The 15,728-nt window shown below is 41.3% G+C and overlaps 1 protein-coding gene across 1 annotated transcript; it reads right to left on the minus strand.

Moving 5' to 3' along the window:
• Nucleotides 1-465: 465 nt before the first annotated feature.
• On the minus strand, nt 466-14,321 carry LOC139672892 (C->U-editing enzyme APOBEC-1-like). Its single transcript, XM_071557620.1, has 4 exons — nt 14,216-14,321; nt 10,303-10,706; nt 9,645-9,760; nt 466-8,673 (listed from the first exon to the last, which is right to left on the minus strand). The coding sequence occupies exons 1-4, from the start codon at nt 14,236-14,238 to the stop codon at nt 8,506-8,508; spliced, it is 711 nt and encodes a 236-aa protein (XP_071413721.1). The 5' UTR covers nt 14,239-14,321; the 3' UTR covers nt 466-8,505.
• Between the last annotated feature and the right edge of the window lie 1,407 nt (nt 14,322-15,728).

Below are 15,728 nucleotides of genomic sequence, written 5' to 3' on the forward strand. Positions count from 1 at the left end.
TGGCTTATCTGACACTTGAAACTCAAGATGTGCATCTAGTAACAAATTTGGGCTGAGGTAGAGTCCTGGAAATGGAAAAACAGGGAAGAAACTAAGAAAGACAGACAGGTTAGGGAGAAGAAAAAGAAGCACAGAAGGGAAGTTAGATAGACATCAAAGGAGACAGAAAGGGACAAGATTTTGATCAGCCCAGATCCCAATTTCTGAGAATTTTACAGGTACTGAGCTTTCTTTTCCCTGGTTAAACAATCTATTGGAAAGAGGTGCTGATCACCCAGTGGAAGTTTGGAAGCAAAGAGGAAAGCAAAATTTAAAGGTGACTAAAAGTCAAGGGCTTATGCCACAAACGCTTAGGTCTCAATCTCTGCCTACAGGTTGCCTCCTGGTCTTAATTTGAAATGGTAAATCCCTTGTTAGCTAAAGTGTTCTGCTGCTGGCACATTTGACACTAAAAGCAAAATACACTGCATGTTCGTTTAAATTTAATGGCATTTTCTTAGTAGATATCCATAATTTTTATGGAGCAAAGAAAAACCACACAAGAGTCTTTTAAGATTTACTCTGTGAACTTCACATTTAAAAAGGCTAAAATACATCTCTGTGTATGAATCTATATGTATGTTACACATATTTATGTATGCACAAAAATGCAATAATGCATATAAAAACAAGCTTGTAGATACACAAATACACCTCCTGAGCAGCATGCGTTTGCAACACTGACTGATAAGCACACTCACCCTTGGCTATTTTCTCTCTCCCAGAACCTTTGGTTTCCATTCCTCTGCAAGCTGCACAGCATCATCAGACTTTAGTGAGGCTCTTGTTCAGCCTCTGTATGTGGAAATTGAAACTTAAGATAATGGGTGACACACTGCTGCTGCTGGGCGAGCTTTATGAGTCTGACTCCGTACAATGAAGCAGAATGACAGTCAGCCACAAGGACATGCAGGCAGAGCCCCGAACCAGGCAAAGTAGAATAACAGCCAGCTAGTAGGAAGCACTGACCTACGTGCTTACTTCAGTATTAATTTTTTTTAGCTAAAGAAAACATCCTGATATTCTTGTAATATAACTCTTTCACATTAACTGGTGAGGCTGTAGAAATCAGAGAAGTGGACCAAAGACATCTCATGAGGAGTCATTGTGAAGAAAGAAAAGCTGCAAGTGAAGATATCTGTATTTGGGAACATATTTTTGTACTCTAAGCAGGCCTTCAACAGTCTTCTCACACTACTTTGCATTACAGAACTTCTGTCTATTAATCTTTCTGACTTTGCCTCATTTCTATGTCTTTGCTTCAATGCACATGTTTTGCCAAAGCACTAAGCAGAAGAGTAAGTACTTCAAACCTGGTGGGCATCAGTGTCCATGTTCCCCTTCAGAGCTTGAGTCTGTCATACACATATCACACAACCAGAATTTAAAATAGTGAGGGGAACAGAATAACCAGATGGACTTCACTTGAGAGAAAGCAATGATTCATCCATTCCCTCTCTATCAGTCATACCAGAGAGTGTTCAGAGCAGCTCCAGAAACTTTCAGTTCTGAGCTTTTCTTTTCCAAGCACTTAGGGATTGCTCAATGGCAACCATGGTTAAACTCTCCCCAAATTCACCTGGAAGTTGTAGCTCCTGTGGAAGGTAAAATCTCCATTTAAAACAGAAAACATCCACCAGAATCAAGCATTACAACCATTGGGCACCATCAAGGATGGAGTTCATTTTCTTCATAGAAGCCCCTATAGTGCTGGGGTTTCACCTGGTGACCAAAGGAGTATTGATAACACATTGTAAAGCAAAATATATTCAGGTATTCCCCCAAAGAACAATAAGCAGTGGAAAGAATTGAAAAGGTTTATTTCGGAGGCAAGAATGCTGAAAACTTATAGATCATAAAAGGGCTGTACATCCAGCACCAGGCCTCAGAGCAAAGGCAAAAAGATGAGGCTTTCATTTGTTCCTCAGCTTTATCATCACTACACTCCCCTCAGCTCCCCCACTGGCAGCCAAGGCCTTGCAGTAAAAGTGTTACCTCTCTTGTGCCCAGGGAGTAACTTTCTGTGGAATGTATGCAGAGAATCATCCCAAAACTGTGTCTGGGAAAGACGCCTCGTTCCAGGCAGGAAAGCTTCTTCAGCAAAAACTGCCTCTTCAGTAGCAGTATCTTCTGGAAAAGAGCTATTTACCCCTACACACACCAACATTTTAGCTACAACATTTAGTATTTGTTTCTGATTGTGTCCCCAAGTGACTAAGCTGGGGGTGGGCAAGATGCTGGAAGGTAACACAACTGGGATAACTGACTGCACAGATCTCCCATGCTGTCTAACAGTATACTCATCACTAGCACCTGTGAGGATCTTTTCTGAAGTTGCTGCTGCTTGGGAACTGGCTAGTCATCAGTCTGCTGATGACTCTGCATCATTTGGGGGATTTCTTCCTTTTTTTCTTTTAGTTCCCTTAACCACCTTTGTCTTTATGCATGAATTTTCTCACTTTTGCCTGTCCAATTTTCTCCTCCACCCCATGGGACAGGGAGAGAGGAAAGTAAGCAGCTGTGCCATGCATACCTGCCTGACAGGGTTAACTCACCTCACCATTACATGTCCACACTTTGGCTAGAAATCCACCCTACTTGGGTCTCCACAGATAAGCTGCTAAAGAGGTCTTGAAAGAAGTCTTCTGAAGACTTCAGAGATATGGATTTGCTCTACCAGGATCTTCACTATTCAGGCCCTATATTACTATGTAAATAGCCTCTCAATCACTCTCTCCTATCACTGGCCTGAAGCAGGACTGAGAGATAGGAGCTTGTGTGTTTAAGGGGCATTAGGTCCTTTACAATATTCCTCATAGTAGAGTCAGGAGAATCCAGGGGATCAAGTATTGACAGTTTTGAACTTGAACAGTCATGGCATGTGGTACAGGTCCAGGGGACACCTGGTACAGCTGCAAGATGACCCTTCCAGGGAAAACATTTTGGAAATGAAGCTGAAGTAGTTGAGTCCTAGCTACTTTAATCCAGGTTGAAGCTGTGTTGCTTAGGCCAGTCAGCACTGCAAGGCAGAGCCATATCTGCTGCAGTGATGGTGATGGATTGTGTTCATTGGATCTAAGTAGAATTTAAGAGAGGCGAGGGATTAACAGGTACATATGGGGCTAAGCAAAGTTTGTGAGCAATGGATGCAGCACAAACAAGGCAATGCCAAAGCAAAGCACTGGTCTCTGTGTCACATTCACTTATCTGCTGGTTTAAAGGTAAACCAGCAGGAGAAATGAACCCAACTCAAAAGAGATTACAAGTCAGAGCTACAATTTACTAAAAAGAGTACAATAAAAACAATGATACAGAGGAAAAAAATTGGTTTAAACCCATAAAAACCATAGGTATAACCCAGTACCCTGGGACATGAACCGAATGGTGTTCATTAGCTCCTGTGCTGAGCGCCACGTGGTCCCCCTGGGTGGAAAGTAAAACAAAAAGAAAAATCTGTTGATGAGGATGATGGTCACAGTCTTGTCAAGAGTGGCAGTCACAGTCCTATTGAGGTTCTGGTTCTCCTCTGGGTCCGACGAGTGCTACCAGAAGTCCCAAAACCTGAAGATTGTGTATGCTCAGGTTCAGGAGGGAATGCACAGTACCTCCCCCAGGTAAGGAGTTTCACAATGGGTGATTTAATTCTGTAAATCACGGGATGTTTTTGGAATCTTTGATGGTCTAGGTCATTGCAACTGTCTATTGTGCCAGTCCCTAATAGCCCATTAGCAGACATGACCCCTCAGGCTGGGTGTGAAGGTGATGATGACTCACAGCTGAGTCATTGGTGTGAAGACAGAAACACTCCCCTCTCTTGAAGGATTCCTTAACACCCAACTTGTAGCCCAAGGTGTCAGGTGTGCCCCCGGGGGGCTGCTGCAAACGATCCATTAACAGTTCATCAGAAATGACAGAGGTTGTAGAATACACAGTTTTGGTTACGCCCACACAGTGATAAACTCGTTCCAGCTACTGTAACTATGACAGTTTATGAGTTTGACTATATGATTCCTGTGGGCCTCTTACAGCTCAGAATATTCTGATATCTGTGATATCTCTGGGGCTGCAGATCAGGAGGCAAAACTAAGCCAAGTTCCCAATGCTACTTTGAGGACATAAAACTCTGGCTGCTCCCTGGGTCTGTCCAGAGATCTGGGATACCACAAAGTGACCGTCCAGATGCACAGGTGGGGTGGCACATACTGACATAGGAGATCTGATCTGATCTGAGATCTGATCTGCTGAAGGAAAAATCCAGGCAAAACCAGTGATAGAGCTCCAACCCCAGCAGCACCCGAAAGATCTGCTCCTCATCAGAGATGTTGCAGGAGAAAAACAAAAGCTAGCAGCACCTTTGTACAGACAATGAGGAGAGCAGACATCATGCTGTGGCAGGACACAGGCTTGGGCTGGAGGTGAGGAAGATGTGAACAGACCAGGCACGCAGAATGAGGTGCTGGATAAGGCCTTACTCTATATATCATACATAACCTCTAATAAAAATGTCACCATAGTATTATAGACAAGCAGAGCCTAGACAGGGGACTGGGTGTCCAGAGTAACTGTTTTCTGTGACTCTGGCCCATCCTGCTGTACTTGGAAAAAAAGAGCAGGCCAGGCCTAGGGCTAGCAGCCAGGATCAACCAAGAGTCCAGATTTTCATACTGAGGAGACAGGTTCTATGTAAAGCTGTGGAGTCAATCCTTAGGTGAGGATCAGGTCCTGGTGACAGCAATCAAAGTCACATACACACAGTGAACCTCTGGCTGGTCCACAGAGATGAGACAGGTCTGAGATTAATCCAGAAAATCAATTCACAGGTCAGGAAACAGATTAACAGGATCCATGGCTGGCCATGGGCATGGCCATAGGCCTGAGTGTGAGAGATGGAAACACGCACACCTACACCAGGCACCAATAGTGCAGATCTGAGCTTAAATGTCATTCCTGAGCTATCTGTGGGCAGTGTGACAGCAGAAGCTCAAAGTGAAGGTGGTCAAGACAACCAATTTTGGTTTTTTTCAAAGTCCTCAGGGCCCTGAGAGGCACAGACCAGAATAATTGTCTTTGGCTTTTACTGTGAAACAAAAGAAGTTTTTGCTTGCTTGTGATCTAGGAATGTCACAACCCTGCTTTGGGCAAGAGCTGGTTACAATGAAAGCAAGGACTGAATGTAGTAAGTCAGGGCCAACAGGATAGTGTAAACAAGAATTAAACATCATAAGCCTTGGCACAAACAGTGGATTAACAAGCTACAGAACCATTCTCAAAATTGCTGGGAAGGTATACTGTGATATCATTTGATTGGCAGCTTGTGCCAATAACCAGTTACAAAGACTTTCAGTATTAAAGATTATGGAGAGACACTTGGTCCACTTCATATATTGAGCTTAGCAGTTTCACACTGTCTATGTTTCTCTTCCCCTCTAACAACTTGTGTGATCAGTTTTCTCTGCATATTTAAAACCACCTTGAAAGCACTGGCTCCTGAACATACGTATTAGATGTTAAGACCCATATCAAAACAACAGAACACATCTACCAAAGTGGACATTATTAATTAAGGAGTGATACCATTTTGTGAGTTACAGGTTATCATATCTCAGTTTCCATAAGCCAGATTATCTTTTGGCTAGACTGGTCCAAAACTCTGATTAATTCTATTAAAAGATTAGCAGTACAAATGAGAGAAGAATCAGGCCTTAACATCGCTTTAGATTTCAATGACTAACATGAGTGTAAGTCTATGAGTATTGATCCTAGTATTGCAAAACTAAAAAGAAGGCGTGGAGAGAGGTTCTATTCCCAAGCACAGCACTGAAAGCAGGGCATGTAGCTCTGCACATGACAGAGGAACAAACTGGATAGAGCAGCAATAACCCAGCTTGATTACCGCAAGAAATACAGCTGCGTTCCTACAGTTCTTTGTGCAGCTTAATGAGACTTGTTTTTCAAGGGGTTTTCAGTGGATACATCTAGTGGTCCAGTTCTATGATGAACTAGCAGATAAAAATACCTTCTCACTTCTTTTAGCTAGCTGAGTGGAGATGCTGAAATGCAATGACTATGGATACTGTAATTATCATTTCAGTCACACCTTTTGGTGGATGGAGGATTTCCTTCTGTCAAATGGAGCATCTGTGGATTTTTTAAGTTGCTCTTTTAGGATCAAATGCTGCTGTTAGTTATATGCTATAGCTCCTGCTGAGTCAGTGGAAAATTCTCTAGGTTAGCATAGTCTTTAAAATGCAGACTACTGATTCAGTGACTAATGATGAAATATCAGTATAGCAAGAACTGACACTTACTGTGATAAGTTGATCAGTTTAAAACAGAGACAACTGCTTATTTACATGGCTAACTATGAACTTCTGGAAACTTCTGCCTCATAAACTGTGGATGCAGATGGCAGGACAGGGTCAAAATAGATCTGAGAAAGTCATGGTAAAAAGTCCCTATACAGACACTAAAGCTAAGATGCAAGGTTCCCAAACACAGTCATTGTTAGTATTAAGGTGGTGTGACAGGATCATAATGAGCCACAGATAGTGGTCAGGATTGTTTGCTCTCTCTGAAAAACATCTCCTTCTGCCACTGCTAAATATGGTGTCTAGACTATGCTTTCTGCCCTGATGGGGCATTTTCTGTCCTTTCAGGTTTGTTTCTGTTCCTCTTGCACCATGAGGTAGGAGACAAGGCTAGCCAAAGGGACAGCAAGCCTCCAGAGATCTTCCTTTTGGCATCCTGACCTTCTCTTGCCAGAGAATAATCTTTCCTCAGTGAAGGAAATTGTCTGTTTTCATCAAAATGGCTCAGTTAAAGTAAATTAATCAACTGTTCAGGTGCTAATTTAGTGGTCCTCTTTAAGTACCCTTTTCTCATCATCCTAGGCCACATCAGAGGAAGAACTAGGAGAGTTTTCAGCCTGGGACACTGTTCCCCATTCTAGCTGCTACCTGCCTCCATTTTCACATCCAGAAGTTTCTAATTGGGGATGTTTAGCAGTGTCCAGTATATTCAGGACTCCCAGTGACAAGCTGTCTGTTGGATCCAGAAAAGTCCTATCCTGCTTTCTCAAGACCCCCTTTTCTAACCTCACCTTGTCTCCTTGGCATGGTAACATTCCTTTTCTCTTCTGCCAGATGTTTGAGACTTTAACTCTTTCAGGTTCACACTAACTCTTTCAGGTTTTCAGTCTCTCATAAGGATGCAGTCCTTGGTCATAGCACAGGTTCACGAGGGGGAAGTCCAGCTTAACCAACTTCATTTCATTATAAGGTGCCTTGGGTTGAGCTGGCAACAATGCCAACTGCCCAACACAGAGTCAAAGCCTCTCTTCCCTCCACCAAGAAAAGGGAGGAAAAGAAAAAGAACCTTCAAAACAGGTTAAACTTAAAACTAACTATATATATTTATACAGAAAAAATTAAAACAAAAACTACAATATAACACATGCTTACACAAGTTAGATATAACAACAATTTTCTACCTCACACCGCAGATTCCATCACTCTACATCCATAGGCACACCAAAAGACACCCAGCAAAGAACAGAAAGAGTAACAACAAAATGTTTCTACTTCCCTGAACTCAAACAAAATGCAAAGTAGCAGCAGCCACAGCAAGGCCCACTTCAGCAGGACAGCTGCAGGGTGTCCTGCCTCTACTGCAGACATGATGGAACTGAGTGAACACCTCCTACTCCTGTACTCATATCTTAGGTTTGCGTCATCTGGTATGAAATATTTCTTTGGTTACTAAAGTCAGGTGATACCTGTCTCTCCTAATCTATGTAGATTCTCTGAGCCCACTAATTTGAGGCCTAGCTAAAACTACTACAAATGTCACCCACCTAGTTCACCAAGGGAAGCCAGTAGATGTGGTGGGTTTGGATTTTAGCAAATATTTTATACAACTCTCACAGTATTCTGCAGGATAAAATGTCCAGCACACAGCTAGACAAGGTCATAGAGCACTGGGTGAACAATTGGCTGATAGCTCAAAAAGTGACAGGCTGGTGATGGGTCACTGCTAGGGTTCCTCAGGGCTCAATTTTACAGGCAGTGATCTTCAATGCTTTTATAAATTATTGGCATGCAGGAATCAAATGCAGGAATCAAAATTAAGTAATTTTGCCCACTATAATAAACTAACAGAACCTGTGGACTCCCTTGAGGGTAGAGAGGGCCGGCAGAGACATCTGGATAGACTGGAGAGCTGTGCAGTCACTGACTGTATGAAATTTAACAGGAGCAAGTCTTGGATGATCCAGTTGGGAAAGGGTAATTCTGAAGTTGAAGTAAACCTGAAGATGACTTTCTGGTGATCAGTGATAGGATTGGGTTAAATGGAATGAAGCTGCATTAGCGGATGTTCAGCCTGGACATTAGGAAAAGATTCTTCATTGAGAAGGTGATTGGTCACAGGAATAGGATCTCCAGGGAAACAGTCATGACACGAAGACTGTCAGTGTTCAAGGAGCATCTGGATGATACTGCGATATATAGTGATGATATAGTGATATTCCTTAGTTTTAGGCCATCCTGCAAGGAGCAGGGCTTTGGACTTGATGATCCTTTTGGGTTCCTCCCAACTTGAGTTATTGTGTGACTGTTTTATTCTACCAATAAGATCCTGAAATGAAAATAGAAGTATGACAGTTTGGACCTGCTGTGATTTGAAATGGACTTAGCAGAAGTAGTCTATTAGCTATAATAGCCCAGAATGTTATTTTTCCACAGCTGCCATATAAAGTGGATTTCCCAAATAATCAGTGATCCACTTAGCCATAGATTTCTTTCACTCTGTTTCACTAAAAGTAGCATTTGTGAGAAAACTAATACAGTGAACTCAAACTGCTGCAGCATTTATATTAGTTTTGCTAGATTTTTTTTATACTATTTTTTTGGTATGTCCTTCCAGGCCAAGGATCTGGACTTATTCATTCAAACATGGCCTCTTGTCTCCAAGGGCACAAACTTTCAACATTGTTGTTGAATGCACTCTTTCTTCTGTCTCCTGCCTTTCATGAGGTCTGGCACAAAACAAAAACAAAGGCTGCATTTTCCCAGGGAACAGACATCCTGTTTTGAACAGTGTTTTTCATCTCACAGAAACTGTACCATTCCAACCAGTCATGGAATTTGCTGAATAGAATCTGGAAAGGACTTCAGTTAAGTATTATAGAGGGGCCCAGTGACTGGGAGGGTGTCAGACCACTGCAGATATTGACAGAAGGAGATTGAGTAGCACCATTTGGTGAACTGAAACCCATGCTCAGATCCAGGTTAGAAAAGAATCTGGTGTAGGGTTTCTGGGATGAGACTGGAGTTTCAGGTAAAAATCAAGGGATTTCCCACTCCAGAGCCTGAAGGAGAAAAACTGCACTCTTAGCCTTTGCTTCATAATATCAAGCAGTGCTTCTCTCCCAATGGGACAGGATAGTTCCCATGATTTTACTGTATTACTTTTTGCAAAAAGCCTGCTGCAGCACTCTTTAAACTCCAATTAGATGTGAATGGTTTTTTTCCTGCTCTTTACAGCTCAGTCATCCTGAATTGAAAATCTGTTCATGTGGTTCCCTCTACCCCTCAGAGTCTACTAACCTCTAAGATGATGTGGAGAGTAACCAAATTCACAATTATCTCTGCCTTATTGTTTCTAGGCCAGAAATCATAAGCATCACCTCCTCGGGTAAAGGTTCGCCAACAGTACTTGTAGTCTGGAGAAAGAGAAGCAAGATGATTAACCTGAGTTTATTCAGATACCAAAAAAGCTCATGGAAACAAGACTTTTTAACCTCTTCCTTGTGCCCATGTCATAAAGACAGCTTAGCGAGGGATAGGTCAGCTGATGGATGCTGTCTGCTTCATATTTGGAACCAATATCATTCTCTCCAGGCCATTTTTTCCCCTCTCTTAACTGCAGAGGAGCCCTTCAGCCTGTCTTACCCCAGTAACTGCATTTAGTCCCCCAGGACAAGAGAGAAGCACCTTATCTCCTGTTCTGTCAGGAGTGACATAAATATGGTGTCTCTAAACAAGGGAGAATTTTCACACAGGTCTGGTTCCTAAGAATCCTGTCCCTCTTCTCCTGCAATATTTTAACATCATTCTTTGGATGTGATGCTCGGTCACTGAATAGTGATGGATGTGCCCTCAGAGAGGCTGTGCAGGACACTGGGCACAGAAGCAAGTCCATAACAGATTCACCCATGCACAAAGTCCACCAGTTCACCCTTCCCCAGTCCCACAAAGCACTTGCCTCTCATTTCCATGACTCTAAGGTTTACTTGTGATGAGCGGTCAAGTCTCCTCAGACCTTTTTGATTTTCTTCAGCGTTTACGCGGTACAGCCGTGCTACATAAATACCTATGGTCACATTCAAGTGTTGCTTTAAGAAATCCAGTATGCTGTGGGAGCAGTCTGCACAGGGGCTCCAGGACAGGTACAAGGTGATGTTACAGTTGACATTATTGGATCTTTTCATCAGGAAGACATCCTCCAGGAAGCAGATTTCAGCATGGCGATCATCATCATAATTTTTGACCCAGTGTATCCAAGGTGTGCCAGTATCACCCCACTGGATTTTACATAGTAGATATGTCTCCCTAGGAAACTTAGAGGGATCAAACTGTTCTTTTAACACCTCCTTAGGTATGTGCCACCTGAAACAGAAGAGAAACTTTAAGGAATTACTGGTTAAAACTTTGCTTTCAGTAGTACTCCAGTATATAAAATAGGAGGAGAGGGGAGGAAATGAGAGGAGAACCGACAAGGGCAAAACACGAGAGAGCAGTGCAGGGAGAACAGAGAGGTAGGCACCGTGGCAGGGTAAAGGAGCTAAATCCCAAACCACTAATCCTCACTTTGTCTGCAGAATTTTCACCGCCTCATCCCTCCCTATGGTTGTCATTTCTTCATCAGCATGAGCATTTGTAAAAACTTAGTGTATTTTTTTCTCTGTCAAAAATTTTTACAGGGCCCCTATGTAGCCCTTTTCACTGTAGGGAGCCGTTGGAAATATTGTGAAAAGGTGAAGACAAAGACAAGGAAAGGCAAGGAGACTGATAAACTTTGGTTTCTCTTGCTTTTGTATTTTCATAAGGATTACGGCAGTCAGCACAATCCTATGTGAGAGGAAAAAAAAAGAAGTGCTCTTTACAAAAAGATGCAGCTCCCAGGAATGATATTTTCTGTCAGATAGTCCATCTCTTAAATCCAGTCCTTTCCAGTTCAGAAAGGACCTGTAAATATTGTCAATTAAGTCCCTATACAAAGACTGCCAGCGTTGGTCATGAATGTATCCATTATATTTGGTAATTTTTCAGAATACAGAAATAATATATGAAGTCTCCAGAGGCCCTTTGTCACCTTTGCCCAATTGCCTTGTATAGAGATTTATATGAGAATGCACGTCATATATATATTTTTCCACATTAGAGTAATTCAGAGTAAGCCTAGTAGACAAATGAACAAACTCTTAACAGAGAAGCAATAAGCCTGTAGATTGTTTTATAGATTAGCACTTCCTGATAAAAAACCCAAACAAATAATGAAACAAACAAAAAAATCCTCCACCAGAAAAACACAATCTGAACAAAGTACAAATGAAATCTTGCAGATCAAGTAACTGTCACACATTCTCTAACTGCAAGACTCATCACCTATTTAAAAATCATCTTATTTATCTGAGTCAATCAAAAGTCTCTGTCTTCTTATCCTGTCTACCTCAGCTGAGCCTCCTACACACTAAAATACATATGTACACAAACCATTTTATAAACCACAGAATGTTATCTCTCTATTTTCTTCATGTAAACTCCATTTATATAAACCACAGACACCATGCATGCAGATTCCTTTATCAGACTTTCTATTGAATTTATGCAAATGTAACAAATGTAAATGTCACCAAATGTTTCATTCCAGTACAGGAAAAGCTTTTTTATTATACATAATTTCTTTAGTATGTAATTAAAAGAACAACAAAGAGAGACAAACGTCAAGCACACGCTTGATTTTTATGCTTTCTCCTTTGAGGTGTTAAAGAGATGTGGGTTTTCCATTTATTTTATGTTATTTGGAAGTTAATGTCTATTAGCAAAAATTTCCTTAAAACTTGATTTTTAGGGAACATATATACATAATTATATCATATGTTCACAATAAATACATAATAGGTGTGACTGGTCAGAGTTCATCAAGGAAAACACACTGAACTCCCTATACTCGAGCCAAATCAGTTAATCTAATTTTTACAGAAGGTATCTTTAAGGTTTTGGAAAGCAATGTTACAACAGATTACAGAGATCTGATTTGTTCAGAGGTATATGTAGATGTTGCCATCTGATTATAACAAACAAACAAGTTAAATCTCCCAAGTCTTACTTAAACTGGTCTTAAAAACCCTCTTGCCTGTGTTTTGACCATAAAATACTGCACTTCGGGTAAGTGGGTGTCCTGTCAGTATTTTCAGGGACATAAAGTCATTTCCGTCTTGCAATACACTAATCTTCAAGACACAGCCACCTTAGACATGTTCAGCCAAGAGAACTGTATGGTGTAATCAACTTAATGCAATATAAGCAAAAGTCTGTATACTCATAAAGTGTTTGCTACAGAGGTAACTTGCTATTTTTTAAATAACAATGTAAATTTAAACAGCTTTAACAGAAGGACAGACAACAAATTTAAAAACAATCATAAAACATTCACACGCTATAGAACATATACACAATCACAGCACCTATTCCTTTTTGTCCCCAAACCAGGTAAGAGAATACTTAAAGTGTGAATTTACAAATAAATTGCCCAAAGCTGTGCAATCACTTCCTTTTTTTCCTGTTACAGTTACCACAAGCAGTCCTTCCTGTTCAGCAGTGTTACGTATGATACACATACATACACATACATATACACACAGAGCCTAATTCAAAAAAAATCAAGCGCTTAACAGATGGTTCCTTGATACGGATGACACAAAATTAAGAGATAGTGAATAATGAAATAAATAAAAAGAAAACATTTTTAGTTTTCTTACTGAATTTGCTTCATCAATCTCATGAAGGTGAACTTAAAACATTTTCAAAATTTAAGAGCTGGAGGGGAGTACACCAGGTGTAAAGAGTGACTGAGAAAGTGACTGAGACTGTAAAGGTGGATTGTACCCCAAAACGTTTAGAGGAGTTAGGGGAAAAAATGGCAGAGGGATGTCAGCCAACATAACTATCTCCTAGGCCTTACTTCCTTTATCATTAATATGCAGCTATGTAAGTGTGTATTGAAACCTGAAAATTAAATTGACTGATTACAAATATATTTTAAAATGCGTTATTTATACATTTCCCATTGTATCCCATCATCCCTAACTTGAACAGGAATGCAATGAGATTATTTCAAAATGTACTAATGTTACCAAAAAACCGTATCTCTCTTATTAAAACTTTGTGTAATAAACTGTATCATTATAGATATTTCATAATTTTCCTTCCTTCCTCTACCACTTTTTATTAGAAACTATTTAAAATTCTGCTCATTGCAAGGTAATAATAGTAATAATGATAATGTCTAAAAATACATGACCATAGATGTGTCAAAACTTCTTTAATCTGCATTTTTTCCTCCCTTGCTAATTCTTTGCACAACCGAGGCACTTCTTTACTAAACTCTGCATGAAAACTTTTTTCCTTTCTACTGAACAGAAAATGCTTGGTCTGACACTATTTTGTGTCACCACTATTTTCTGTCAGGCAGTTTCAAGCCCTCGAAACTGTCGAGCAGGGTAAGGTATTTTTGGAATCTCTTGCTGCCCAGCCTTGGGGGTGAGTCTGCCTTAGTCCTTCCTCAGCACAGCCCCATCTTTGCTTTTTTGTCAGTGCCTTTTGTTTCTCGCTGGTTTATGGCTCCCGTGACAGCTTTTATGCCACTGGGAACTTACCCAACAGGCTCAGACTTGGGTGCAGCCCCTCGTCCCGCGCAGTTACTCTGCAGACAGGGTTCCTACCCGGGTATCTAGCACCAGTCTCACCCTCACCCTTCCCCAAGCAAGGCAGAGACTCCGCACAGACAGAAAGCATCCCCCTGGGACAGCAAAGCGAGGGGTCCCAGTGGCTTGAAGCAACAACAACACAGAGCGGAAGCTGAGCTGCTTTTTTCAGTCATCAATTTCTTTTACCCTCTTTTCTTTTCCTTGTACATGGCTTCTCCTCTCCCGGTGGACCTTCCCGGTGCTGTCCTCCTTTCTGTTGCTGTAGACGGGGCTCCGCGCACGGCCGGTGATGGAGCACACCCCAGGCTCCGCTGGCACAGGGTGATGTAAGAGGAAACAGGAAAACTTTGCTTGACCTCGTAATGACATGTCCGTACATGCCTCCCGTTCTCAGTGCTCTCTCCGCTGCCTTTACCCCTACGCTGCGCAGCAAGGGCTGATACACGTCTCAGGTCAAAAAACGTAATAATTGAACAATCTCTTTGAAGCCTGCTTCTAAGTTTCAAAGGGATGATAATGCTTCCTTGGCAGAAAAATGAGATTTATTCCTCCGTGTGTTGCAAATAGTCTGATAAATAATCAAGACTTAATTTTATAGAAGAAGTAGTTGTGATAAAATAATCGATTTGATTGTATAAAATAAATAGTTCCTTGAGTAAAGGTAGAAAATTGTGAGGCACAGTGTGTAGAGTTGTGAAGGAGCGTTGTGTTTGAAGTATGCAGACATGGATACCTTGCCAAGAAGTTATTGGACCATGTATGTTAAGTTACTGGACCATATATGCTGCTTGGAACCCCCCTCACCCCCTCCCATCTTAATCTGCGTATCAAGGATTCGAATTAGCAAAGCTAAGTAGAATTGACCACTCATTGTTTTTGGAATAAAGATACATAGCCTATAGAACTAATAATTGCAAAGTTTAGATTTAAGAATGGACTTACATAACAGGGAAGAAGTATAAAAATTAATAGAAGAATGGACTTATGTAACATGTGTAGGACACTCCTCCCAGGGGTGCAGCTGTTTGTTCTTCCAAAGAACCTGAAGCTCAGCTCTGTGTAAAGCACAGTGGTTCTGCCTCACATGTTGCCAGAACTTTCCATGCTGTTACAGCTTTGTTGAGGACAAAGTGTTCACAAACACTACTGATGAGAGACCTACACACAAACTGTCGGCAAAGCTTACCTTCCCTACTGATAAGAAATTGTATAAATAAGACACTTCAGCCTAAATAATTTTTGGGGAGGGGCGGAGGAGTTGGGGGATTGGGTTGGTATAACTTTGGGGATTTTAGTTATAAGATTTAAGTTTTGGTTAAGGAGGGTGGGGTCTTTCTACTGTACATATGAGAAAAGTTACAAGCTATGGAATTCACTCGCTGAAAATATATCTTTTTCCAGATGCCACAAGGCCTAGCAGAAGCTAAAATAAAACTTAATTCAAGGTTATCCAATCAGAATGCAGCTAAAACAGCTAGAGAACTGATAAAACAAGCTAGGGACTTTCCAGGGGAAAGCAACGGAACAGAGCGTGCGTCCAGCAGAGAGGGTTGAAAGTTGAAGCGAGGAAGAAGTGCTGAAATGACCACCCAATGAGGCTAAAGAAGAGCGAGACCACCACGCAAGAATAGAACTGAGCAGGCGCACATAAAAGCGCTGCTCCAGTTATGCCCAGATGTACATATGTATGAAGAGTTCT

Source organism: Pithys albifrons, chromosome 1, assembly GCF_047495875.1.
Source record: "Pithys albifrons albifrons isolate INPA30051 chromosome 1, PitAlb_v1, whole genome shotgun sequence".
In the NCBI taxonomy this organism is placed as follows: domain Eukaryota; kingdom Metazoa; phylum Chordata; class Aves; order Passeriformes; family Thamnophilidae; genus Pithys; species Pithys albifrons.

Coding starts and splice junctions, on each gene's coding strand:
- LOC139672892 (XM_071557620.1), bottom strand. CDS start 14,238: ATGTACAAGGAAAAGAAAAGAGG. Junction 10,707..14,215: donor TACAAGGAAAAGAAAAGAGG/GTAAAAGAAATT, acceptor CTTCTGTTTCAG/GTGGCACATACCTAAGGAGG. Junction 8,674..9,644: donor CTCTCCACATCATCTTAGAG/GTTAGTAGACTC, acceptor TTTTCATTTCAG/GATCTTATTGGTAGAATAAA.